This window comes from Nannobrachium achirus (genome assembly GCF_963921795.1).
Source record: "Nannobrachium achirus genome assembly, chromosome: 11".
NCBI lineage: Eukaryota > Metazoa > Chordata > Actinopteri > Myctophiformes > Myctophidae > Nannobrachium > Nannobrachium achirus.
This window is the reverse complement of record NC_137820.1, coordinates 41,451,393-41,477,297: the sequence shown is the minus strand read 5'-3', so window position 1 is coordinate 41,477,297 and position 25,905 is coordinate 41,451,393. Positions and strand designations below refer to the sequence as shown.

At 42.2% G+C, this 25,905-nt stretch overlaps 1 protein-coding gene across 1 annotated transcript in view; it reads right to left on the bottom strand.

Moving 5' to 3' along the window:
- Nucleotides 1-25,905, bottom strand: part of pot1 (protection of telomeres 1 homolog) — a gene marked incomplete at its 3' end in the record, with an annotated part of 102,927 nt that overhangs the window by 58,485 nt on the left and 18,537 nt on the right. The window contains exons 5-10 of the mRNA XM_080737074.1: nt 20,705-20,812; nt 19,363-19,440; nt 16,999-17,125; nt 12,581-12,711; nt 10,701-11,006; nt 9,385-9,540 (exon numbers count right to left, since the gene is read on the bottom strand). Of these exons, the coding sequence (XP_080593200.1) occupies nt 9,385-9,540; nt 10,701-11,006; nt 12,581-12,711; nt 16,999-17,125; nt 19,363-19,440; nt 20,705-20,812 (906 nt within the window). The remainder of the gene's footprint in view (nt 1-9,384; nt 9,541-10,700; nt 11,007-12,580; nt 12,712-16,998; nt 17,126-19,362; nt 19,441-20,704; nt 20,813-25,905) is intronic.

The following is a 25,905-nucleotide window of genomic DNA, read 5'->3' as shown; positions in this document are numbered from 1 at the left end:
GTCGTGCACATTGAAAGGCACTTTAAGGTCCTATATAAATGCACCATTTTACACACTAGTGCACAGAAACACATGGAGAGTGGGAAAATGTGTCCCCATCAAAAGCAGGAAAAACATGCCATAAACACAGCAGATGTGTTGTGCCCAGGCGGCAAGCAATCTCCGGTGGATCTGAAGACCACTTCCTGAATCTCTTAGGGGTGCAATTCCCATTAATGGCCCAGCAGATGTCGTTATTTCACCAAGGTTCTGGCTGGACTTTACGCTTCATTGTTTAGTATGTGAACCGTCACAACTTGTCCATATCTCTGTCTATAACGCCTGACACATCACTGTGACATCACAGGTGACATCACTAACAGAATCCTGTTTATGCCCATATATGGAGTTCCCTGATGTCATCAAAATTAAGCCCATATCTAACAGGACTTCATATGGGAATGCCCATATATGAAGGCCACATCGGCCCCATACCACACTAACAGAATCCATATATGGCCAAGACAGATAGCCAAGACAGCCCATATCTGTGTGGCTGGTTCTACAGACAGGGATCTCCATGTATGGTCATAAAAGGGTATGATGTCAGATGTCATAGACATCATAGTAAGCATGTTTGGGCTCTCACAGCATATCTCCATATACAGTACATGGATCTCCAATTCTCCATATATGGGTACCGGGGTCTCCATATATGGGTAACTGGTCCGATATACATCACTGTCCAGATGGCGGGCGAGTTCGCATGTCGCCCTGAGGCGTCTTACTAGTTTTATTACCTCAGTAAACATTTTCATACATGTTTAATTCGCTAGTTTAAAGGCTTTCTTAAATTATCATTACTAGCCCTTACCCGTTCAAAGATATGAGCTCCGAAATGATGTGCAGTGTGTGGGTTATGGGATGTGCACTGACTGTGCACACAGTATATGAGGGATGGAAAGTAACTTTAACTGGTGCTTGCATGCTAATATGTAGGAGCATCAATGTAAGAAATACCCGTTCCATTTAACGGCTACAGAGATACTGTGTACCGATCTGCATGATTTTTGGACAACATCTGTAACAGGGCCAGAACCCCCCCCCCCCCCCCCCCCCCCCCCCCCGCCTGCACACACACACACACTCCCCCCCCCCCCCCCCCCGTGTGTGTGTGTGTGGGTTTGTGTGTGATTGTGCATGGCCTGAACAACAGCGCCCCTCCCTTAACATGTGTGGTCACAAAAGGTACTGTAGGCTAAATAGATATAGATACACCATAAAAATGCGAATATACAGCATACGATTTGTGAAAGTGACAAACGGGCTTCACAGTTATGTCAGGTGTGTTCATATGCTAATGGTGATGCGATTTCAGATCAATTGCTCCAGCCACCGAGGAGAAACGCCGTTTCATACAGATAGACAGACACTCACTCACTCACTCAGACAGACATTCGCTAAATTATAGTATAGATGTGCATTTAGTACATTATGGTCCCATTCATTAAAATATATTTGATAAAGCAGGGTATATTTCTAGGGTTTCAACTGGTTCTACCGAGTGAAGACCCGCCCTCGCTGCAGTTAAATCCAATAGCAGTCGTTTACGGTTTCTTTTCAGGACCGGAAGTTCAGAAATGGTGGATTTGAATTCACAAAAAAAGTGGCTTCAAAACTGATCTGTAGAAACCAATGGGGCTTCCTTTGCCCATATGTTGTTGTACAGTCTTTGGTTGTACCACACAAGACATGCAGACAGGGAATAATCTTAACCACATGGAGCCGAGCGTCACTATTCTGGGCACGTCCTTATAGGAGAACATTTTGAAAACAGCACATTTGGCAAAAATGAATCCCTACTTGACAATACTCCAGAGTCACACAAAAGCAGCACAACCACAAGCTCGAAACGTGGCATTAAACCAGTTTTGAGCTTGTAAATCTGCTACTTTTACCGTTTTTGAATTTGAATCCTAAATAGCAACAGTTTGAGACATTGAGGTTTCCACACGACAGAGACAATAACGACTTTAAGTTCGATGATTTTCAGGACAGCAACGCCAGGCGGATTACGGCTGCTATGACGTAATCGCCGTAGTGGTCAAAATGGTTAAGCAAGCCTCGGCGGCGACGGGTTCCCACCCCTTTCACTGAACACTTTGGTTCCCATGGCGACGCGTACACGCATCAGACAGAGTAGGCGCTACGTGGGAAGGAACCTTCTGCCGTAGTAGAGACGGCTGCGGCGACGGCAGGTTTATCTATTAAGCGCGGATCATTTCCGGTTAACGTTGTCATCTGCCGTTGCCGTAGCAGTGCTTAAGGTCGCTAATATCGGGTTTAAATGGCTAAAACACTTAACTGCCTTGAACACAATGTCAAGAGATCCCTATTTTGGGCAAGGCATAATAGTACAGAAAATGTTCCAAGGATAGGGAAGAAGTGTCAGGGGGGGTCCCCAGCCAAAGTAGTTAACATATTAGCATCACAATCAGTTTAACCACAACATCCATTTTCATGTTGGCCATTCAAAAATAGCAGATCTACAAGCTCACAGCGTGTCACTTAGTGCCGTGCTGTGAGCTTGTATATCTGCTATTTTTGTATAATAATATTTGAAAAATATATCGGAAACAATTTTGAAATTTTCTTTTTTTTTTTTACACGTCCAAATACCAATTTGAGGCTCCTCGGCACAAAGAATGTTTGAGAACCACTGCTATAAGGGTTCCTTTTGGATCCATTTTGTCCACTCGTTCTGATTTAGGGATAAAAAGCAATGAAACCACAGCGTCTCCATTGATCTCTTACAACGGCGCAGCAGGGCAGCACAAACTTGTGAAGAATTGTTAAGACTAATTGGGTTCGGTGGAATAAAGTGTTCTATTTCAGTCCTCGCCGTTATCACACTGTTGGTGTGTGAAGCTACATGTGCTATAGTCTCATGATGAAGGCAGATGATCAGAGAGCTCTGCTTGCTGATACATGTTCTGACTAAATCTAAATTCAATGAATGAATGGTCTAAAACTGGGTTGAAACTATTCTGAAATTGTTAACACAACAGAACCAATGTAAAGACTTTAGCGTGGTCCTTCATATAAAGTGTTAATTAATTTTGTTTACTAAAAAAACTATGAAAAACTTTTGTCCATAAAAAACGAAATAAAAAAATAAGCCTGTGATAACTAAACTATGACAAAATATTTTCCGTCAACAAATTAAAAACTAGACCAAAATGTTAGGGAGGGACTAGTGGAGAAGAGATCCGGTAAAATAAAGAACTAGGAAAGCCAACGCCTCATTATCAAAACTAGCATAGCACACAGGTGCAGTGCACATTCTCGTGAAATATACAGCCAGACTTTAGAATGCCTCTGCTTAGACAAAATGTTAGCTGTGGTCTAAAAAAACAAGGCAGCGTGTGTGATGTGTCATCACGCATATGCAGGCATCGATAGTGGAATCGTAAGGACTTTGTCTAACGATTCCAAGGAATCGATCCACAGGGAACCGGTTCTCAATAAGAACTGGTTCTCAATACCCATCCCTACTCTGGACTGGAGTGTAATTCTTTCTATCCTTTGGTCTATGTACAGTAGAGTATGTACAGTATGTGTCTGTACTGTGTGCGTGTTTGCGTGCATGCATGTGTGCGTGACATGCGCACATGCACACGTGCCTGCGCTCATGCAAGTGTTTGTATGAGCGAGGAAGAGGCGGACACATCCATCTATATTTGACCCCATAAACACATAATTAAACCTTGTCAGTCTTTAACATGTCACCTCTTCTCCCCCTCAAAAAAAACCCAACAACAGCACAGAATGTTCATGTCAAATGTGATGCATGGCTCCTGAAATGCCTCAAGGCACATGCTGGGGCGGCACAGCTGTGCTGCTGCCGCTGATGACAAAGCCATCATATTGTCTCTGTCGGGTGGAGACCTGATATGTCCAAAAACTGTTACTTTTCAAATTCAGAAATAGCAAAAGTAGCAGACCTAAAAGCTCAGAACACGTCGCTTCGAGCTGGGTATCTGCTACTTTTGATGCTTTAGTGTGACGCTGTAGAATGATCGAGTAGAGCATTAATTAAAATAATAAAAAATAAAAAAAGTTAACCTATTAACACATTGGCCGCCATTTTAACATTGACTGTATGGCTCCCCTGCCATTTTGTTTAATGAAAAAATTGATATATTTTTTTTATATTGACATTTTTCCTAAATTCTGTGTTTTTTCGAAAATGTTATACCGTACCTGACATGAAAGAAGACAAGCTCTAGTCTCATCAAAAAATAAAGAAATTGAATAAAAAGCTTTTTTTTCTATAGTTGTAGCCATCTCAAAATAGCCATTTTTGACCAAAATCCAGCTATATTTGAAATAACAGGAGTTATTCACCTTTTTGTGATTGATGGCTTTTCGAGCGAATAACTCTGTTGATATTTGTATTTATGGCGTCAGGCACTTATCAGATAAGTGTACTAGTGTAATAAGTGTAATTGTGTAATAGGGCAATAACTGGAATAGTGTAATAGGGCTGTAATAGGTCACCTCTTGCCCTTAGGGCGTCTTACTGACTTCACACAAATAGAAATAAGCTTTTTACCTTTTATTCAGCATTCAAGTGTTTTATTTTGCACAGATCACGCACGCACGCACGCACGCACGCACGCGCGCGCACACACACACACACACACACACACACACACACACACACACACACACACACACACACACACACACACACACACACACACACACACACACACACACACACACACACACACACACACACACACACACACACACAACTTTATATAAGGCCTATGTGTATAACTGTAAATATGTTCCCCATATTCAACTTTTTTATTTATTTGTGGCACTTGCTTTGGCGATGTAAACGTAGCCTATGTTTTCTCATGCCAAAGCAAAGCCCTGCTTCATCATACAAGACTGTCGCACAAAATAGCAGAGTAACTTCATTGCTATCAGTTCTCTATATGTCGTTGTTGGGTGGAAACCTTGTATGTCCAAAACCGTTCGTTTTGTATTTATCATCTATAAAATGTACTAAACTAGTGAAAACAGCCGATCTACAAGCACACAACGCCGGCGTTGTGTGCTTGTAGATCTGCTGTTTTCACTAGTTTAGTACATTTTATAGATGATAAATACAAAACGAACGGTTTTGGACATACAAGGTTTCCACCCGACAACTAGAGAACTGATAGCAATAAAGTTACTCTGCTTGTTGGTGATCCGGCCTGGGTCTGTACCGGATGCGGAGACGTTTCTTGCGTGCATGTGAATGTTACATAACCGGATACAGTAGGCGGGCTTTAGAACGGAACAGACTGCAGCGATCACACAGACACCCACGCCCTCCTTCAAGCTGCAAGCACTCCAAGCAGTTGTTGCGCGGCGCGCCTCAAACACGAGCACATGCGCGATTGCGCGTGCACGCCATAGGGAGGACGCACGCTGCTGCTGCTGCTGCAGAACAACAACAGTATAGTTTAGGTTAGGATGTAAACCACAACAGTAAACTTACTGACAATGACGATCGCCGTGTTTGAGTTTCTTCCTGTTGGATTCCACTCGGTCGCGACGTGTTGTAGATCTGCTATTTTCACTACTTTTCTTTTGTTACACCGCTGGTAGTTTGGACGCAACCTTCTTGTGAGAACTGGAATATAATACTCCTCATCAGCCTCCATGGTCACGCTTGGATGCAAGGCGTTGTGTGCTTGCATATCTGCTATTTTCAGCAGTTTTGTTACATACCGATGGAAGTTATATGGACGCGACGCGTTGCTTTTCTTCAATGGTTGCCTGACTTGAGGAGTCCGCCGGGGGAGGGGGGATATTTTCTCCTCTCCACTCCCGTAGCAGGGCTTGAAGATCGGTTGGTGCTCGACTGGACCGGCCAACGGCGCTGCATCTTGTCCAGTAGGTGATTGTGTTGTTTGTAACCTCGCCTCACCAGGCTTTATATATGTGTGTTTGTAGTGGGCTGAGGATCTGTTCCAACTGGGTGTCGGACCAAATGATGGGCCCTGGGTACAAGGATTCACTGCGGGCCCCCCATGAATTTTCTTGGGTGATTTCAAAAATAGATATATACAAGCTCACAGCATGGCACCGAGTGTCGCGCTACAAGCTTGTAGATCTGCTATTTTTCAATAGCAAAAGTATAAAATAATGAAGCCCCTTCCACCTTGGGCCCTAGTAACTCAGACTCAGTCCCACTTTTCCCTTGTGAGTTGTGACGCTCCTGCTCTGATCTTGTTGTCTGACTGGGCCTGGGACATAATATTTTGTCGTGGAGACTTTGGGGGTTATGAAGGTGTGTGTTCTGTTGGCCCATGTGGCAGGTTATGGCTTTCCAAGTGAACATTTTACTGGATTTTGTTTGATTTGTGCATGGTCTCAGATCCAGCTGCTCCGTTTCGCTTCTGCGAGCCCTTGCACCAGGCATGTACACACATAGACATCAAAGGGGGCTTGAGCCCCTGCCCCTGAGGGCTGCATTCAATAGAATTGTCCACCAAAAGGCCCCTTTAGAAATGTCAGCCCCTGCCTCTCTAAATATTCACTGCACATCCCTGCCCCACATCCCTCTACATGCGTGTGCCCAGTGTGTCGCTGATTTCACTCTGCGGGCTGCAGGCTGCCACTCTAAATGCATTCACTGTGGTTTATTGAGAGTTTTATTCATTTTTATTGAGATTTATACATTATTACACTCTTGTTTTCAAACACACTTACTTTGATGAGTGATATCTTTGGTTCCCTTTAAGTGAGAAACCCCAAACTTTGTCACGGGCTAATTAAGAGTCTAATTAAACATTACATTATATAAAAGCAAATTCTCGGGACTATCGGGCCTGGCGGGGAACGACATTTAAAATTTCTCGGGACTATCGGGGGAGGCGGGGAATGAGTTAAGAGAAAGCATCAATTGTCATCACTTTGTGCCGCGCTATGAGTCTGTACACCTGATATGCTTTTGAATACTTGAAAATGTGTGAAAATCTTTAAATATACAGCTGCGATCATAAGGTTACATACACTTGTAAAGAACATGTATGTCATGGCAGTTTTGACTTTCCAATCATCAATTTTCGGAGTTAAGTTGATTAGAGAAAATATTTCTTTGTCATACGGGTTTTCTAAAAATTTGACTAAATCTGCTCAAAAACCTTGCTCCAGAAGCAGCACCTTAATATTTGTTTCATCTGACCACAGAAGTCCTCTAGAAGGCCTTGTCTTTGTCCATGTGATCAGCCCGCACACTTCAGTCGAACCTCAAGGTGCCGAGGCGTTCCCAGGCCAGTGTGGAGAACTTTAGCCAAGCTCACAATGCCTTGGCTATTTTCGGGAAAGAGGTTTGGTGTAGAGGGGAAAAAGAGCAGACTAAGTGCTATTATGTATTGACGGTTCAAGTGGTTAAATATCAGAAAACACAAATTGACATGAATCCAAAATACACTGATGATTGTGCCATCAAAAGATTAAACTATGTGGAATCTATGAAATCTATGTGGGGGTTAAAACATGTAGATAAGAGGTTTCAGCCCTGTTGATGAGGTCACGGTCGCGTGCCGCCGCAGCCCGTCAAGGCTGAGTGGGAGGGAGACGCCCCGCGTCCGCCCGCCACTCAGCGCACGTGGGGGAGACGAGCGCCGAGATAATTGTCTGTGTAGGCCAACGCGTCGTCCATTTATTACACACCACTATGCTAATGCGTCGTCTCTATCTCCAGCTGCCGATAAGGAGTAATCGCTACGGAGGAAGAACAAGAAGAGAGGATCAAAAGCCGGAATTAGACGTTCTTCAAAAGGAACGACGGAGGCACAAAGGAACGAGAGAGAAAACGATGACTGCAGATTGGAGGCGTTTCTTTTTTTTCCCTTCTTTTTATTCAGAGATATTATTGTCGGTGCAGAGAAGTAGAAAAAAAAAGAAAGAAAAGCAAGGTTGGCCCGAGGCACTCTTGAGCAGCAGAGAAGTGCAATGAGTAATTGCATTTTGGTGGAACACAAAGAGATTTGTTCGAAGACAAAAGGGAAGAGAGGAGACGTGGAAAACACTGCATGACAGATCTACAGAGTTATAAGGGAAGGATTGCGAGGACGGGACATTTTACATTTACTTCAGCTTGTTGCTGATTAGCCAGTGCAGCGTTATGAGCCCTTGGGGCTGATATGAGTTATCACTCTCTCTCTTGACCTTTTGTCGCCCCTGTCTGGGGCTGTCTTAAGGAAAAAATGGCTACCAATGTGTTAATTGGGGGGAAAAATAAAATCAAATCAAACCCAGTTTGAAGTGAGCGGTGGATTTGAGCACCCCCCTCCTCCTCTGCAGGGACTAAGAGTGTGTGGGTGTGTGTGTGTGTGTGTGTGTGTGTGTGTGTGTGTGTGTGTGTGTGTGTGTGTGTGTGTGTGTGTGTGTGTGTGTGTGTGTGTGTGTGTGTGTGTGTGTGCGCGCGCACCTGGGCTGCTCAACAACACCACTTGGTCACCCAGCAGTATTGCAGCTCATGCTACAGACAAACATAGTAACATAGTTACCTACCACACACGCAGTGACACATAGGAGACAGTGTGCCTTCGCTAAAAAAGGAGAGGAGGGGACCTAGTATAGCCCCCTGGGGGACTCCGGTCAACTAAGTACATAGGGTTTAAGCCCTAACATCTTCAAGGTGAATAGTTCACATCCGATTTAGACATTACCACGCTATGGTATCAGGCTGTTTTGTAAGCGCACCGCAACAGCTGCAATCATTTGAACGGTGAATTGTTATAGAAACTGTTAAAGAGGTGGTGCCATAGTTTTGTTCTTTTTCTGGTATGAGGTTGACAGTAGCCTGGTTCCAGCCCATAGACCCGCCTACTCTCAGAGTGGAGTCTGAAATCAGGCTAGGTTGACAGTACTTCATTAGACCCCCTGGTGTGGTTGCTATGAGCAATTATGTATTCCCTTTGTATTTTGGATTTCTTCCTGGAGGCTGACACCTTGTGGGTCAAAAGTGCAGATCCATTAACAGTGATTAAATGACATCATATAATCATCCCCTCCCCTTTTACCATTCACCCAACACTGTGGGTGTGGCTAACTTCAGCTGGGTCAACACCCATCTGAACATCCAGGCATACTTAATGAATTGGTGGGTGTGGCCACATAAAAAACACATTTTAACTCTTTCTGTACACTCTTTTGGAAAAAATCCTCCTAGTATAATCATAATACCTGATAATCATGTTTTAGGGGGGAACTAAATCATGGCACTGCATCTTTAAAGCTAGGATTTGGCAGCGCTCTGTTCACACCTCACCCACTCAAAACGAACGCACACATTCAACAGAGACCCGGTGGTGACTGGTGAGCTCTGACCTTTAGCTCTTTGGCGATCCAGTGGTGGTTGTCGTAGACCACAAGGTCGGCCGTGAGGTTCTCCTGGTCCTTGGAGAGGCAGGAACGGCCCTCTGTGACGCCTGGTTCCACCATCACCTTCAGCAACGTATAGGGACACTTGGTTCCATCCCAAACCTGACCAAAGAAACACATTTTTTAAGAAGTCTACAAGAGGGCGGTGAGGATATTGCAAGTAGGCCTCCAAATACTATACAAGAATCTAAATAAAGATTATACAGTATAACTTTAACTACATTTTTAAGAATTACTGTAAAAAAGGTTGTCATTGTGATACCGATGAATAGGAACTGAAAGCATAAAACGTTAGTTCCATTGATCCAAGCCAGAACAAGCCTTTGATTGATCCTTAAAATGCTCTGAAATGCACACCATTCGACTGCTGTGTTAAGTGTCAGATGAGTGGGTTAGAAACTTCAAGACAGTACAATTTAAATCTCTAAGATTTGTACATTCTCTGAGATAAATTATCACCTAGGATCTAGCCTGACAGAATATCATTGCTGTCAGGCAGAAACCTCTTATTTACATATTCTAACTTTTTTTGGGAATTAATGCCCTACTTGATCATACCTACAGCATCACACAAAAGCATCAAACCTGCATCAGACGTTTTTCAAAAACCTGGGCACGGACTTTTTACAGTTGCAATGACCTCTATTCATCGGGAGCGGATATGAAACTCGTCATGAAGACCGGACATGTTTTGTAAGAGTGTACAGGGTTCCCACACAGTTTTAACACTTAATTTCCAAAGCTTTTCCAAAACTTTTCCAAAATATTTAACCCAATTTCCAGGACTATATAACAATAATTCAGCTCAATAACAGGTTGCTTACTCCTATGCGCAATGCCCAAAGACAGGTAGTGTATGGCAGTAGTACTTTTCAGGCCGTGGCTCCCGAAATAGTCATGTTTTAACTGGGAACCCCCCACCCTGATGAGCACTAAGAGTTGAGGAATTTTGTATAACACGGTTCTATTGTGAAAATAGCAGATCTACATGCTCACAACGCCTCGCAACGCGAGGCGTTGTGAGCATGTAGATCTGCTATTTTCACAATGTCTGCCTCTAATATTTGACAATTTGGCCCATGTTTAATTTGTCATTTCAGAGGTATTAACAAAATCAATAACCAAAGACAATGCATAGCTATTTCTTCCAGGACCTTCCAGGACCCTTGATAAATTCCAAAACTTTTCCAGTACTGGATAAATATTTTTCTAATTTCAAAATATTTCCAGGAATTTTATGACCGTGGAAACCCTGAGTGTACCTTCAGCAGGGAGCGGCTGGAGTCAAGGGGGGCTTTGGCCAGCAGCTGGCATGTGAAGTCAAAGTAGGGCTTCACCGTGGGCTGCACCGTGGCCAGCGTCATGCGGGTATGGCTCTGCGTGGGGTCCAGGTCCTGGGTGGCGGCCCAGGCCCGGAGCTCCTCCACGACCCGCACGTCATCCGGGCTGAAGTGGAACTTCTTGCTGGTGGCGTTGGGGACCACCTCGCTGCCCACTGCCCCGTCCACGGTGACCGCGGAGAAGCCGTGCGTGGTCAGCAGACTGAAGGAGCCGTTGAACAGCTTGACCTTTAAAAGCAACGCCATGGCGTGTATGTGATGAACGGAACGAGACAGATAATATGGAGTGTGAGAAGCAGTGGTGGGAAAAAGTACTCACATGTTATACCTGAGTAAAAGTATACACACTGTACAAAACTGTTCAATCTTTAAAAAAAGAAAAAAGAAAAAGAAAATGCTGTACAAACTCCACATACCCCCATGGACATGAAATGAACGTGTGGAAAAAAAAACGATTGGGAATCTCAGCTGTATGTCTGTATGTCCGTAAATGTGTCTGTATGTGTAAAAAACTAAACAAAAAAGTATCAATACGGCAATGTATAAATGTGTCACATTGCGACGCATTGTGAGCTTGTAGATCTGCTATTTTAACATTTTCAAAATATATGGCTGAAGTGGTTAGCGTGTTTTATCTATCTAAACAATTTGACAACTGGCCACGCCCCCAGACGTTAGGTCGGTCTTGAATGTTAGGAGGCATCGTTCTGGAAGTTTTGTCTGTAAAACGTCCGGGCGGAACAAAATAGTTCCACGTCTTGAATGGTTGGATCTGCTGCGAGTGCTCACAGCAGCAGCATACAAATCTACAAAGTAACTAGTAACAATATTTCTTTTTTTTTTTTTTTAAGTACAATATTTGCCTCTGAGAAGTAGAGGAGTAGAACTACTGAAAACTGGAAATACTCCAGTAAAGTAAAAAATATCTCAAATTGTAATTAAGTATAGTTGGTTAAATTGACTTAGTTCTTTCACACCACTGGGAAGGAGACATTGAATATGATATGAACGGAACAGGACAGCAGTAAAGGCCTCTCCATACTTCGACAGAACCGAACTTTTCGGTTGAAAAATAAACTTTTTTATTTTTTATCTTTTCCGAAAAAAAGCGTCGGATGTTCATACTTCGCTCCTGTTCGGAGGGTTCGGGGAAAAGCGTACACCACGCTGCGTGTGGTGTAGGAGGCGGCGAGGCGCATTGTGAGGAGAAAGAGAACAGGAGAGAAGAGAGAGAGAGACAACAGCAGCGATGGCGGAGATGGAAAAGTTGTGGAGGTTATGGAGGTCCGGAAGACGAGGAGGCAGAGGAGGAGGAGGATTTTTTTTGCCCTGCTTTGTGCAGCTGAGGAGGAGGGGTACTGTGGGGTATGTCCGAGCCACTGCAGCTGGATGAACAGCTTTGGGACAGTGTTGTGGCCACCAGCATCACCCGTCTTCTTGTGAACACACACGGGATCCAACCGACCAATCACGTTTGCCGTTTCACCGAACTAGATTTCGGCGAGTCACAACATCTCGTTGTGCAAATTTCAGAACTATTGTTCGGAGAAAAAGCATTCCAGAACTTTCGAGGAATTTAATTTTATAGTTGAAAAGGACCTTTTGACCGAAAACGGCGGTTTCGGTCAAAGTATGGACAGGCCTTAAGGCACCGTGTCCACCAAAATAAATGTGGTTCTTCTTGGAGCCTTGGATGTATTCTGGTAAGACTATACTTATAAAGAATAGAAACCACTAATAAATCCTGGCAGCTAAAGATAACAACATTAGTAGAGATCAACTACCTTTAATGGAAGGTTTACCTTGACTCTGTGGAGGCGGATAATGTCTCCAATTTTTAAAATCTTGGGGTAATCCGCAATATTGTCGAGGAAGATGTTGCACATCACCCTTTTATTGGATCGATCCATAACCTTCACGTTGGAACAGTAGCCTAGTGGGGGAAATGAGAAACTGTCAAACCCTACTGAGAATATACATAATACTGTAACACACAAATCTGCACATTGTTGAGTGAATTTACTGTATGTACATTGATAATTACACGCGCGCGCGCACGCACACACACACACACACACACACACACACACACACACACACACACACACACACACACACACACACACACACACACACACACACACACACACACACACACACACACACACACACACACACACACACACACACACACACACACACACACACGCTTGTGGATCTTTATTTTCAAAAAATAAATGAGTGCTTTCTACTTTTGGTACTTAAAGTACATTTTTATGCCAATACTTTTAGTCAAGTATATTTAGAAATCCAGGGGCAGCTTCTGGTGCTACAGTGCTGTCAGTTCCCAGAACACATTTTCTCAAACAGGTCAATGGCATGCCCCGGAAATCTCAGGCAAAAAAAAAAAACATCTAATTTTCAGCGTTAAAATTCCTTTAAAAGAACTAGAGATATCTTGCCAAGAAATTGCCATTTGCATGTTTATTCTATTTATTTAATATAATCATTTGTTTTTATAACATTTTTATTTTATTATTTATTTTTTTCGCGAAGCTCTATCCACTCAAACCTGATTTACGCTCCACCATGCAAAGGTGTTGTGTGCAGCGAACGGCCGAGAACAGCAGACCTCTAAGATCACAACGGTCACATCCACGACGAAAACGTTGAGCTTGTATGTCAGCTATTCTCTGCGCAATACTGTTGCTAGGTGAAGTATATACTGTATGTCTTGCTAGGGTGCGCCTCAACAGCCAACACACGAGAGGAGGTTCAATGAACAGAAACCAACGCTCCCCAAGACAACAGGTTTGGGGATCTATTGAGAATTGATTACATGAAACCGGCACCAGCACATGCCGTTTAGGAATGCCAATTCCTGATCAGCTGATCAGTCACATGCTGACTCCATCTGATTAGGGCGAGCTATTTAAAAACCTCCCTGCTCAGTGCTGACAGCTCATGGGCTCTGTTTCTATGATTCTCCTATGGGGGTCTATTTCATTCCATTCCTCAAGTCTAGTTGGCAAATCATTTATTATAATTCATGCTCACAGGGAATTCATTAAATGAGACAGAGCTGTAATGCAAAATATGCTTAAATATTTATGCTCTCTATATATTATGCTCAACAAACAAATGTATGCAATCCAAGAGTTGTCTGACTGAACTGCATTGTATTTACTTCAGGGCCTAGGGAAGACTAGAGGCTCATTCATGTGCCTCTAATGTGGATCCTATAATAAACATAATCACAATGCAAAACGACGAGTTTGATGATGAATATGCTGAACAGATTTCAGCACATGAGATGACAAAGGATCAGATCTATCACTTTCATTTACACTAGAGCCCAAAACAGATATCTCGGTCTGGCATATATTATCAGCCAATATTTGACATAATCAGAATCAGCAAATATGCAGTCAACGATGCACGATTTTGTTGTTACCACTTTCAATCTGGCGTCCCTATTTTGGGCATGTCAGACTCATAACGGCCGGGCTACTCCAGAAAATGCGCTGTCTGTTTGTGTGTGAAAAGCCCCTGGCTACACCAAGGAGGGAGTATACTGTATGTGCGGGAGACCAGGGAGTTTGTGTACAAAATGAATACGCGCATGTACAAAATGGAACCGATCCTATTTTACAGCACGCGTATCCGGGGCTCGCGCTATCCGTGAGTCTGGTGTAGCCGATATGATTGATATATATTGGATCTTTCCAAACGCACAGACGCGTGCACGCCCCGTGTACGCACTGATGCGCGTGAAAAGGCAAAACATTTTAAACCTTTCTACAAGTTTAAAACACGTTGTGTTGGGCCTCTGTCATATTATATCAAAAAGTTATGTGTGTGTTGGTTTTCCCATATAATTAAAATGTTCTCAAATAGAGACGTTAATCAAAATCTACGTTGTTGTTAACCTTTATCTAGATGATCAGATGAAATGCCTTGATTTGTTACCATTGCTCCGGGAGGGGAAACAGCTGCTCCATTTGAATACTTCATTTACAAAAGACAGTTTAGCCTAATTACGGCTTAAACACATTGAAAGATTAGAACCCTACATACTGCTCGAGTTGTAAACACTGCTAACAAGATTGCCATTTGTTTTGTGCGCACGTGCGACCGTGCGTGTGACGCACGCTTGTGTTTGCTTTGCAGGCTTATTTTGGCAGCCATAAGTCTCTTGAAACGCAGGGCTTTGAGAGCATAGTGCTGTGCCTAGCTGCCTGAAAATGGGAATGGGATGGACCGGTGCTTATTGTTACTGCTGGTGCCTGGGGCTTCATGACTTTCATCCCTCTTTCCTCCATAGCACTTGACTTTCATGGCTTCACTACACTCCTGTGTGAAAGTGTAATATAATTTCCAAGTGGTGCTGCTAACTACAGGTTACAGTCGATGTCATGTACAGTACATGACATTGCTAGCTTGTGTTTTGGGAAATGTCCAACAGCAGGTACTACAGTCTCTACAGCAGCAGGAGGGTAAAACTGAAATACAAAACAGGGGGCCCTCCTTCTCCTAGTGCAGTGTTTCACATACAATTGGTCAGGACCATAGAGTATATTTAATAGAGAGCGGATCAGCCCCGCCCCCAGCTATCATTTCAATGCAAGTGCTCAGTGGCGTTTTGAAGCATGCGGAAGAAGCTGAATTCCAGTGCATTGTGGGTGAATCCAGGTGCATTCTGGGGGAAATTGGAACCAAATTAGGTTCCAGCGGCGCGCTCTTATGCTCGTGCATGTATGTTTCACCCCGCCTGAAATTCCAGCTTTGGCCAGTAGGGCGGCCGCTTCAACGTTTGCAAGCCGTTCTGGGGGCTTGGTCAGGACCCATTTTGGGATCATGCCATGGACCCATTTTTATGGGTCGCAAGCAAGTATACAGTTTCCTACACATGCATGTTTTCAAGAAATAGTAAAAACTGATCTACAATCTGCAAGCTCACAACGTGTAACAAAAACACAATCAAATCGTTAATCACAATTATTTGATTGACAATTAAAATGTAAAATGTCATAATCGTGACAGCCCCACACACACACACCAATAATATATCCCCATATATATCCAATGGGATGCGTTTGATGGGATCAAATGTTTAATGCGTGGCTGACCAAGGTTCCAAATATAGAGTAAAATCAGCACAATCTCACATACAAGAAGCTGAAGACTGAGTGTGTGCATATGTGCGTGCGTGCATGTGCACTCAGACAAACGTGCACTCAGACAAGCGTGCACTCAGTCAAGCGTGCACTCGCATTTATTTCCAGAGCACTAGTAGTCAATCACTGCCTTCAACACCAAACTACATTCAGGGCAGAGCAGGCGACATATTAATACTATATTGATATCAATTTGGGCATTTAGTAGACACTCTCATCCAGAGCGACTTACAAGCACGGAGTCGGAATAAGCAGAGTAAGCAAGATTTCTGGTCAATAAACAAGGTAAGTAATCACATAAATGGAGTCCAGAAAGAACAGTGTAGTCAAGTGCATCAAAGAAACGAGGGGGGGGGGGGGGGGGGGTGGTGTGGGCCCTGGGCCGTGGTCCAGCGGTCCGAGCACCTATGCGTAACCTGACAGCGCATTGCGGGTTCGAGTCCTGTTCCAGACGATCTTTGCTAGATGTCTCTCCCCATGTCTCTCTCCCTGTTCCCTGTCTGTCTCTACTGTGAATCTATAGATGAAGGCCAAAAAGACGCAAAGAAGTATACAGTATAAAACAAAAAAAAGAAAGATACTGCAGGGCCCAGGGGGGCCGCCAAATCTTTGTGATAGGATTTATTTTTTATTTTTTACATTAACCACTTGAACCCTTGCATCCCTGTTCTGAGGAGAACTTTAGACAAAGATAGCAGATCTACAAGCTCACAACATTGTGAGCTTGTCAATCAGGCAAGAGGTTCGGTGTGGAAAATGAGCCTTAAGAGTATGCTGAAAATCAAAGGTGAATCCTCTGTAGACATTGCCTCAGGTTTTGGATCTAGTAATATTGTGTTGTCTTCTCATGTTTTTAACAACTTACTGTATGCTAACCTACTTTATACTTTGTAATTTTTTGCTATTAATTTTGTTCTTTACATTATTATTCACAAACAATATTATCTTCACAATAGCGATAGAATAAACTATTGTGATATTTAAGGGGGTGTTTTGTATTCAGTTCCGAGTGTATGATGAGCTACGGGCCAACTGTCACTGACCTGTACCACTGGTCTTAAACGGTTGTTTGTAGAACACCACCACACCATAGACGTTCACTACAGCTCCCACCGTCAGGTCAGCCAGAGACACATAGGTGTACTTTAGTTCTTTGGATGGCTTGGACACCTGAGGACAAAAGGCAAAAAACAACTGCATTAGCATGTACAGCCAATGTACCCATAGCTTGGCATGTGCACTTAAAAAAGGTGGTGTAAATGATGTATGCTTTTGTTCAAATAAGTGTTAAACAACTTCTCCGATAGCTATGATTGCTGTGTAGTGTGTTTGTTCAGTAACAGGGATTTCCCATTAACATTAATTGCTATAAATTGATATGCCGACTTGACTGAACAGTTCATTTGTTTACTAAAGAGACAGAGAGACCTGTTACTGAACAAATATATCGTCTGTCGGGTGGAAAACTCTTATGTCCAAAAATGTAACTTTTTAGGGTAAAATGGCTTAAGTAGCAGTTCTGCAAGCTTGTGGATCTGTTACGTTTGCTACATTTTGTGACGCTGTAGTATGATTAATTTACAATGAACGCGTTGTGCGCTTGTAGATCTGATATTTTCACCATTTTAAAATGATGTAATAATGTGCACTGCACAGCTCATGATGTAGTGCATGCCAAAAGCACTGACCACGAGATATATCCTTTACAAGAGTTATGCTGCATTCACACTGGAAGAAGCCAAGCTAATGGTTGGCTTGGTAATTCAATGTAATCTCTATGCAAACCAGCTTTTAAAATGTCCAAGCTTTTTTTCGAGCATGGAAATTTTAAAAGCTAGTTTGCAAAGAGATTACATTAAATTACCAAGCCAACCATTAGCTTGGCTTCTCTCAGTGTGAATGCAGCATTATGCAACGTATCATCACAACTTTTTTAATTGTCCAACTAGTATTTTGGACAAGTGGCGTTCTGCTAATGCCCAGAATAAGTGCCTCATAATCATAAGGCATCATATCTTCATCACAAATTAAACTGACTAGACTCAGAGTCTGAACTGCAATATGAAGAATGCATGCTCACACACTGTGTGTGTGTGTGTGTGTGTGTGTGTGTGTGTGTGTGTGTGTGTGTGTGTGTGTGTGTGTGTGTGTGTGTGTGTGTGTGTGTGCGCGTGCAAACATGACATAAAAACCCATTACATAAAAGCAAATTTATGTAATTTATGTAAAAACTTTGTTGAAAAAGTTAAGAAAACTTCTTGGAAATCCTTAATTTGCCACTAATGACGAGCAGAGCTGATTATGTAAGCTCCCAGGGGAACCAGGCTAAACATATGAGGCTATGAGGCAAAACGTACAATTCATCTATATTTCATGTCCTTGATATATGAAGAAGTTATCGTAGGACCTGGTCTGCAGCAAAAATATTTATTAGTGCTATTAAAGTAGTCCACGTAATCCAAATAGCACTTACATGTTAGAATCCCGGAACGCAGTAGGCTATTAGACATACGAGCTTGTCTACAGCAATCAAGTAAAATGTTGAGATACTTTTACTTTACGTCAATTGTTTTTTTTTTTTCAATGCTTTCAATACACTTCTACTCCACTACAACTCAAAATTCACTCAAATATTGCACTTTTTACTCCACAACAATTATTTGACAACTTTAGTTACTCTAGTTAGTTCGCACATTTAAATTATTCATACAAAACATGCCTTAATCACAAAATCCCAACTGTATACGTTGATACCGTTTTACAAGCTCACAACACGTCACATGAAGATTGGCTAATTTCACCATCTGCTATATTTGAAAAGAATTGAAACCTTTGAGTCCTTTTTACATTTGGTACTGTATGTACATTTTTATGTCAATACTATTGGACTTTTATTCAGGTCACATTTAGACTACAGGCTTTTTAGTTGTAAATGAGTATCTATATTGTGGTCTTGCTACTTTTACTTAACTCATTTCCTGCCTATGAAAAGTATGACGAGTTATACTGTATAAATGCGTCCGTTGCGCCTACAGTATGACGAGTATGACGAGCTGTCAATAAGCTGTATTTTTCGCTATATTATTATCGCTATAATACAATTAAAGTATGATCACCGATCAGCCATTATTTTTTTTTATAGAGAGGCACTATCCACGAAAACCAGATCCGGATGTTCCCAGACTGGAAAAAGGGTGCGGGACAACAACCCCCTGTATCCTGTCTCAGAGCACTTCTTCCACTACTGAGTTTCAGCAGCCAAGGATGGTCCTTGTGAAAACATGACACATTGCAGGGTCGCCTTTGGGGAAACGCACTATGTTGACATGAACCATTCTGACAGGTAACAAGACGACCTCTGACACTTTCTTCCATGAGCCTTTCAGGTAATGAGACCGGTGACTGACCTCAGCGGCACGCGAAGACCTCTTCGTGTTGCTGACTTCTTTGGAGCTGCTGGGACATGGAGCTGGGACACGATACACCTGGAGGATGACGGAAAAGAGTTGAGGAGAACACAGGTTGAGGCATGAAGATGGCTGTGTTGTTGTTGTTTTTTTATTATGACTATTGTCATGGTTAACAGGTGTATGACATATGGTATACTGTATGGTTGCTGTCAGGCAGAAACCTCTTATCTCCATATTCTAACTTTGTAGTTTCTTCCATAAATGAACGCCCTACTCAATCACAAAAGCCTCAAAAGTTGGGCAGTTGGGCAGTTATTCACATATGGGTTTCCACCCAACAGAGACTATATAATTATGATTTGTGATTCAGTGGTGTCAACTATGGACTATGATATTAAATGTTTCTAAGAGGAATGGACCAGAATTTAGAAAACCCCTCTCAATATTAAACAGGGCTGTGGGACGGCAATGTATCCCGGTGGTTTGGGATAACAGATATGTTAGAATCCTATACCTCCACTACCCTTTTCCTACTGCCATCATTATGGCGGTCAGAAATGGCGATACGGAGGTATAAATATTTGGGAACCTTCCTGAATTATTAACTTATCTTGGATGCCAACAATGATTGCACTGCATGCGAAGTCTCTGCTGAAAAGTGTTTTCTATACTGCATGTACTGAGCGAGGTTTAACAGACAGCGAGTGTAAACAGCAACTCTGAGGGCAGAGGTGTTGGCACCCCTAGAGGTGTGAAAAACACATAGACACAGTCTTTTATTCCAACAACAGCCTTTTAAAATAAATAAAGGCTGTGATCATCTGCAGGTGTGATACATTTAATTTGTTGCTGTCCGTACTGAGGTGATAATGATAACAAGATGAGGTGTTAACTGTATATCCATCCGTCTTCAACCACTTAAACTTTAGCGTCCCTATTAGCGTTCATAAAAAGGGCAAACATTGAGGGGAGACAGGGTTGTGAGCTTGCAACCTGACGCTGCCAGATAGTGGCGTATTGAGTTCCTCATACACAAATTTTTAAGGCAAGCTTACTGAATTCTGAAGCACGCTTCCGTGTGTGTCACAGAAGGGGACGTTCGGTTGAATTGAAGTCCCGGAAAACTGCGTTTGGCCAGTAGTCACTTTGAGTGGCAGCGTGCTTTTGGCACACAAGAGCACTTGTGCAAATCTCTCCTGGTTAAATATATATATATTTTTAAACCTTGTGGATAATAAAGCTTTACTTCACCATACCTATTTGTCGTACGCTGAAGTCTAGAGGGCTTAATGTAAGTGGTTCAAGGTATTTGCATAAACACATGGTTCAAGGTACTTACATAAACACATGCATCATCTCCTGAAAGATGCAGGTTACAGGGGTGCAACTTGTCCTTGAGAACGGTAGGAGACTTGCCCACAGTGAAGCCAGTAACCGCCAGCACATCCTGTATGTAGTGAAGGACAGACATAATGCCAGTGGTTCTCAAACATTTTTCACAAATTGATATGAATTTGCATGGACCCCCAGCTGAAAAGATATTCGCACCAGGAAACCCCACAAGATTTTTTTTTATTATTGACTTGACGATTATTAAAAAATAAATCTACATGCTCACAAAGTGTGACGTGTCGTGAGCGTGTAGATTTGGGATTTTTGAAAAGCAGAAAGATAAAATGGGACTTAAATGATTAATGTGTTTCTCATTTTGCTGAGGACCCCCTGGAACCCCCTCAAGGACTCCTTTGGGAACCAGTGTGCACAACAACACAAAAAATTATCTAGGATGAAAAGATATATATTAGAATCTGGGAGGGAGCAGATTGAGGGAGCAGATGTTGCAGAGCCTGTAAGATGTTAAGCAAAGACTATCATAACAAACAAGAAATGATGATGAGCCATCTTGAAATAGACGTTTTCTGCTTTTGTTTGGGTCGTGACGTGTGACCTGCCCCCAAGACGGTTCTATCTCATTCAAGCCAGGAAAGCATCAGTGTCATTAAGCTCATATCGTGTCACTTCGTGCCACACAATGAGCGTGTTGATCTGCATTTACTTATTTTTATTGTGAAATGTTGAACTTTGATTATAATTTTAGATTTTAACTCAAATCATTGCTTCTGGGGTCCTTGGAACAAATTATTTTGAGATGGGGGTCGGCGGCCAAATTCATATAATTTTGGGGGTCCTTGACATGAATAGGTTTTGAGCACCACTGATATAGCACCAAAGGTTTTTCATTAAAAAAACTGTTAGGATTTAGAAGAAATTTTTAGAATCAGCATTAGGTCTCAATGGGTTTAAACAGCGCCGTCTGCCACAACTCTCTGGGCTGACAAAAGGAGATGGGTGATTGTCAGAGTAAGCACGGATTTGCTGATGGAGGGGAAAGGAACAAGATAAAGATACAAGTAAAAGTGCGGAATTCAAATTTGACTTGATTAAAGTAGCCTACAAAGGTCAAAATTGAGTTAAAGTATCAAAAGTAGGAATGCAAAAAAACAAATATTTCACAAGCTTTCAAATGTATAACATCTATACAAATATTGACATCTACAAGCTCATAATGGGTTGATCGCGACACATTGTGAGCTTGTAGATCTGCTATTTTCAAATGGCTGAAATGTAGGCCTATGCAGGGCTGAAGTGGTTAATGTATGTTTTGTAGTAACAATACAAATCTACAAAGTAACTCAAATAATTGCTTCAGAGATGTAGTGAGTAGAATTAATAGTATGGACAATTGGAAATACTCAAGTAAAGTACAAATACCTAACCCTATGTACTTATAGGGTTAGGACACAGACTGGTTGCTTGTTTTAGACATGGTGTTTAGATACTTGTAACACTGACTAGCATTGACTGTTATGAACACTGTTGTTTGGCACTGTAATGATAAGTATGCTTGAATAGAATTTACACTTTTGTCTGAAAATAGAAGATCTACAAGCTCACAACACGTCTGTCTGGGACTCAAACTAGTGGAAATAGAAGATCTACAAGCTCACAACACGTTTGTCTATAGGACCCAAACTAGTGAAAATAGAAGATCTACAAGCTCACAACACGTCTGTCTGGGACCCAAACTAGTGGAAATAGAAGATCTACAAGCTCACAACACGTTTGTCTATAGGACCCAAACTACAGAAAATAGAAGATCTACAAGCTCACAACACGTTTGTCTATAGGACCCAAACTAGTGAAAATAGAAGATCTACAAGCTCACACAACACGTTTGTCTATAGGACCCAAACTGGTGAAAATAGAAAATCTACAAGCTCACAACACGTTTGTCTATAGGACCCAAACTGGTGAAAATAGAAGATCTACAAGCTCACAACACATTTGTCTATAGGACCCAAACTAGTGGAAATAGAAGATCTACAAGCTCACAACACGTCTGTTTGGGACCCAAGCTAGTGGAAATAAAAGATCTACAAGCTCACAACACCTTTGTCTAGTGTAAATAGAAGATTTAGGAGAATAGAAGGGAAGGAGGAATATATTCATAAAGTGTCAAACACAGTCAATGCTCTTAAGTGTAACAGCCAACTTAAACAACAAAAAAAGCAAAATAGCAATCCTTAAGCACATGGATGTGATAAATACTTAAATAAAGCTGTTTCTCATCCACAATGTGGAGCATTTTAAAATGGAAAACCTCTCACTGTGTGTGTGTGTGTGTGTGTGTGTGTGTGTGTGTGTGTGTGTGTGTGTGTGTGTGTGTGTGTGTGTGTGTTGTGTGTGTGTGTGTGTGTGTGTCTACTTGAAGCTTCAAACCCTAATGACCTTTGACCTGGTGTCATGTTACCCTCTCAATACACAGAGCTGTAAGGTCCATTTGTCCTGTCAGGCAGGGCTTCTCAACCTGTTCAGGCCAGGACCCCCAAAATAATATTTGAACTGGGGACCCCCAAAATAATCATATTTGAACTGGGGACCCCAAAATAATCATATTTGAACTGGGGACCCCCCAAATAATAATATTTGAACTGGGGACCCCCAAAATAATCATATTTGAACTGGGGACCCCCCAAATAATCATATTTGAACTGGGGACCCCCAAAATAATTATATTTGAACTGGGGACCCCCAAAATAATCATATTTGAAAATAATCATATTTGAACTGGGGACATGCTCACAACACTGTTGTGAGCATGTAGATCTGCTATTTTTACTATTTCTGCCTCTAATATTTGACAATTTGACCAAAGTTTGACCAGAGGTACTAAAAAAGTCCTTAATAAATCACTTTATAAATAAGTCACTTTATAAATGTGCAGATACCCTGTATACACGTATAATGTATGTTGGTAAACAATGTTAACATTTAGCTACACATATAAGATAAGCAAATCCCTCTCCACTGGCACCACGCTTTAGACCCAGCTGATTCACATCAGGGCGGATGGAGGGAAACCACAACAAAACAAGAGGTACATATTGTTGCTGTCGGGCAGAAACCTCTTATCTCCATATTCTAACTCTGTTTTGTTTTTTTCGTGAATTAACGCCCTACTTGTCTTGATCATACTACACTAGTACAGCGTCAAAAAAAAGCATCAAAAGTAGCAGATCCACAAGCATCGAAACGCGGCGTGAAGCTACGCATTTTGAGCTTGTAGATCTGCTGCTTTTGCCATTTTTGAATTTCCTTTCCTGAAAAATAACAGTTTTGGACATATGAGGTTTCCACCTGACAGAGAAGGTATGATAAGAGAACAGTTTTGTTTTGTACAGTGGAAGCCATAAAAAAAGCTTGGGGACAATCATTCCTATGCAAATGCCATTTTAAATGATCCACATACTGTAGTCTGCTAAAGTGTTGTTATTTTCCCCCATGTTTATGTGAAGTCCAAAAACTACAGTAATTGTATTCCTTACGGTGATAAAACAATAAAATCTGCACACCAGAATGCACATTGTGGATTTCTTATTGGTAACTTTCCTGGCCGGGAGGCTCTTCCTCAGGCCTTAATAATAATAATCAACAGCATGGCTCTATAGGAGTCTAGTTGTGTATAGAGGAGGGTCTGTCTGTCTGTCAATTTGGGAAGCTGCTGGACAGATCTTTTTATGCACAATGCCAGTAGGCCACAGAACAACTCCACCAATTATTGTTCTGTTTAATTATCGTGGAAGACAACTCTGAAAAGGTTGGCTGCGAAGATGGCTACTGATGAAGTCTAGAGAAACTGTCCCCACTCGCAAGGTGAATTTTCTTGGAATTGTTTGATTTACAGAAACAGTAGTCATGATAAAGGGAAGTGTTTCGGCTACTCAGGCCTTCATCAGCGTTTGATGAAGTCCAGAGAGTCTAAACTCGTCCGTCCTTAATCACTTGACAGTAGACCACACTCAACTTGGGACTTCTGTCCCCTAGTATTTGGATACTGATGAAGACAGAAAATCAATGCACACGGAGGAAAGCACCTCCTTAATGCTGCCCTTGTGAAGTGGACTGATAATAATGGCCGATCACGTACATTGCCCCTTCGAGTGTGATTCTGGTGAAGGGGAAAAGGCAGAAGAATTGGCAGTGAGCCTGGGAGTGGGAGAAGACAATTTTAAAGTTTCCATAGGCTGGTTTGAGTGATTTTGAGAGAGAGAGAAAAAATCATTGTTTAAGAAAAAGTGCACACAGGGGTTGCTGATGCTGACAAGATGCCATATCATCATGAAAGGCTTGAGGGCCAGTGAAGATAGATGAGACAACAATACACAGAGGAAAACATTTTGGAGTTTGTGCCCATGAGAGTGGAATCTATTTCTGAGCACCAACGCTACTCGACTGTACCCTGACCTATACAGTAAGTACTGGAAGTCAGTGCTTCTCAGCCTGTGGGTTGGGGGGGTCCTCACAACAGTCTTTGATGAAGAACTTTTTAACACATGGGAATGATGGGATGCCTAAATGATTTTTGCTTCTCCGCGAGAAAGAAAAGACTTTCGCGGGAACAGGAGCCGCCGCGCACACAATCAAAAATCTGGTAAATACAATAGGAAATAGCTAATGTGGCCTAATCTACATTAGTTATGGCAAAACTATGGCAGTCTAAAGGTCTTTGCACACTGCTGCGTTTTTCGGGCCGAATATCGGAGCGAATTTCGGAGCACGTAAATAAAGAAATCAACCTCACGTTATGTCAATCACGTTTGCACACTGCCGCCCGTTTCGTATTTATTTTCAGACCAGGGTTGATTTTTTTCCGATTTTCGCAACTGTTGCCACTGAGTCCCTTGCTCTCTCTCTCTTTCCTCTCTCTCTCCCTGGCCTCCCGATTTCGGATTTCCAAAGCGCAGTGCAGTGAGCACGAAAAAAACGCAGTGCAGTGTGCAATCAGCTTTAGTATAAGTTAATAGTCATTAAAATGTAATGCCTCAACTCCTACAATTCCAAGTGCTTGTCAGAGTGGGGGGGGCCTGAAAAGGTTGAGAACCACTGCTGTTATTCAGTGGTTCTCAAACCTCTTCCTTGTCTAGGACCCCGAAATATTGTATATTTGGCTGAGATTTTATCAAACTGAGGGTCCTTGAA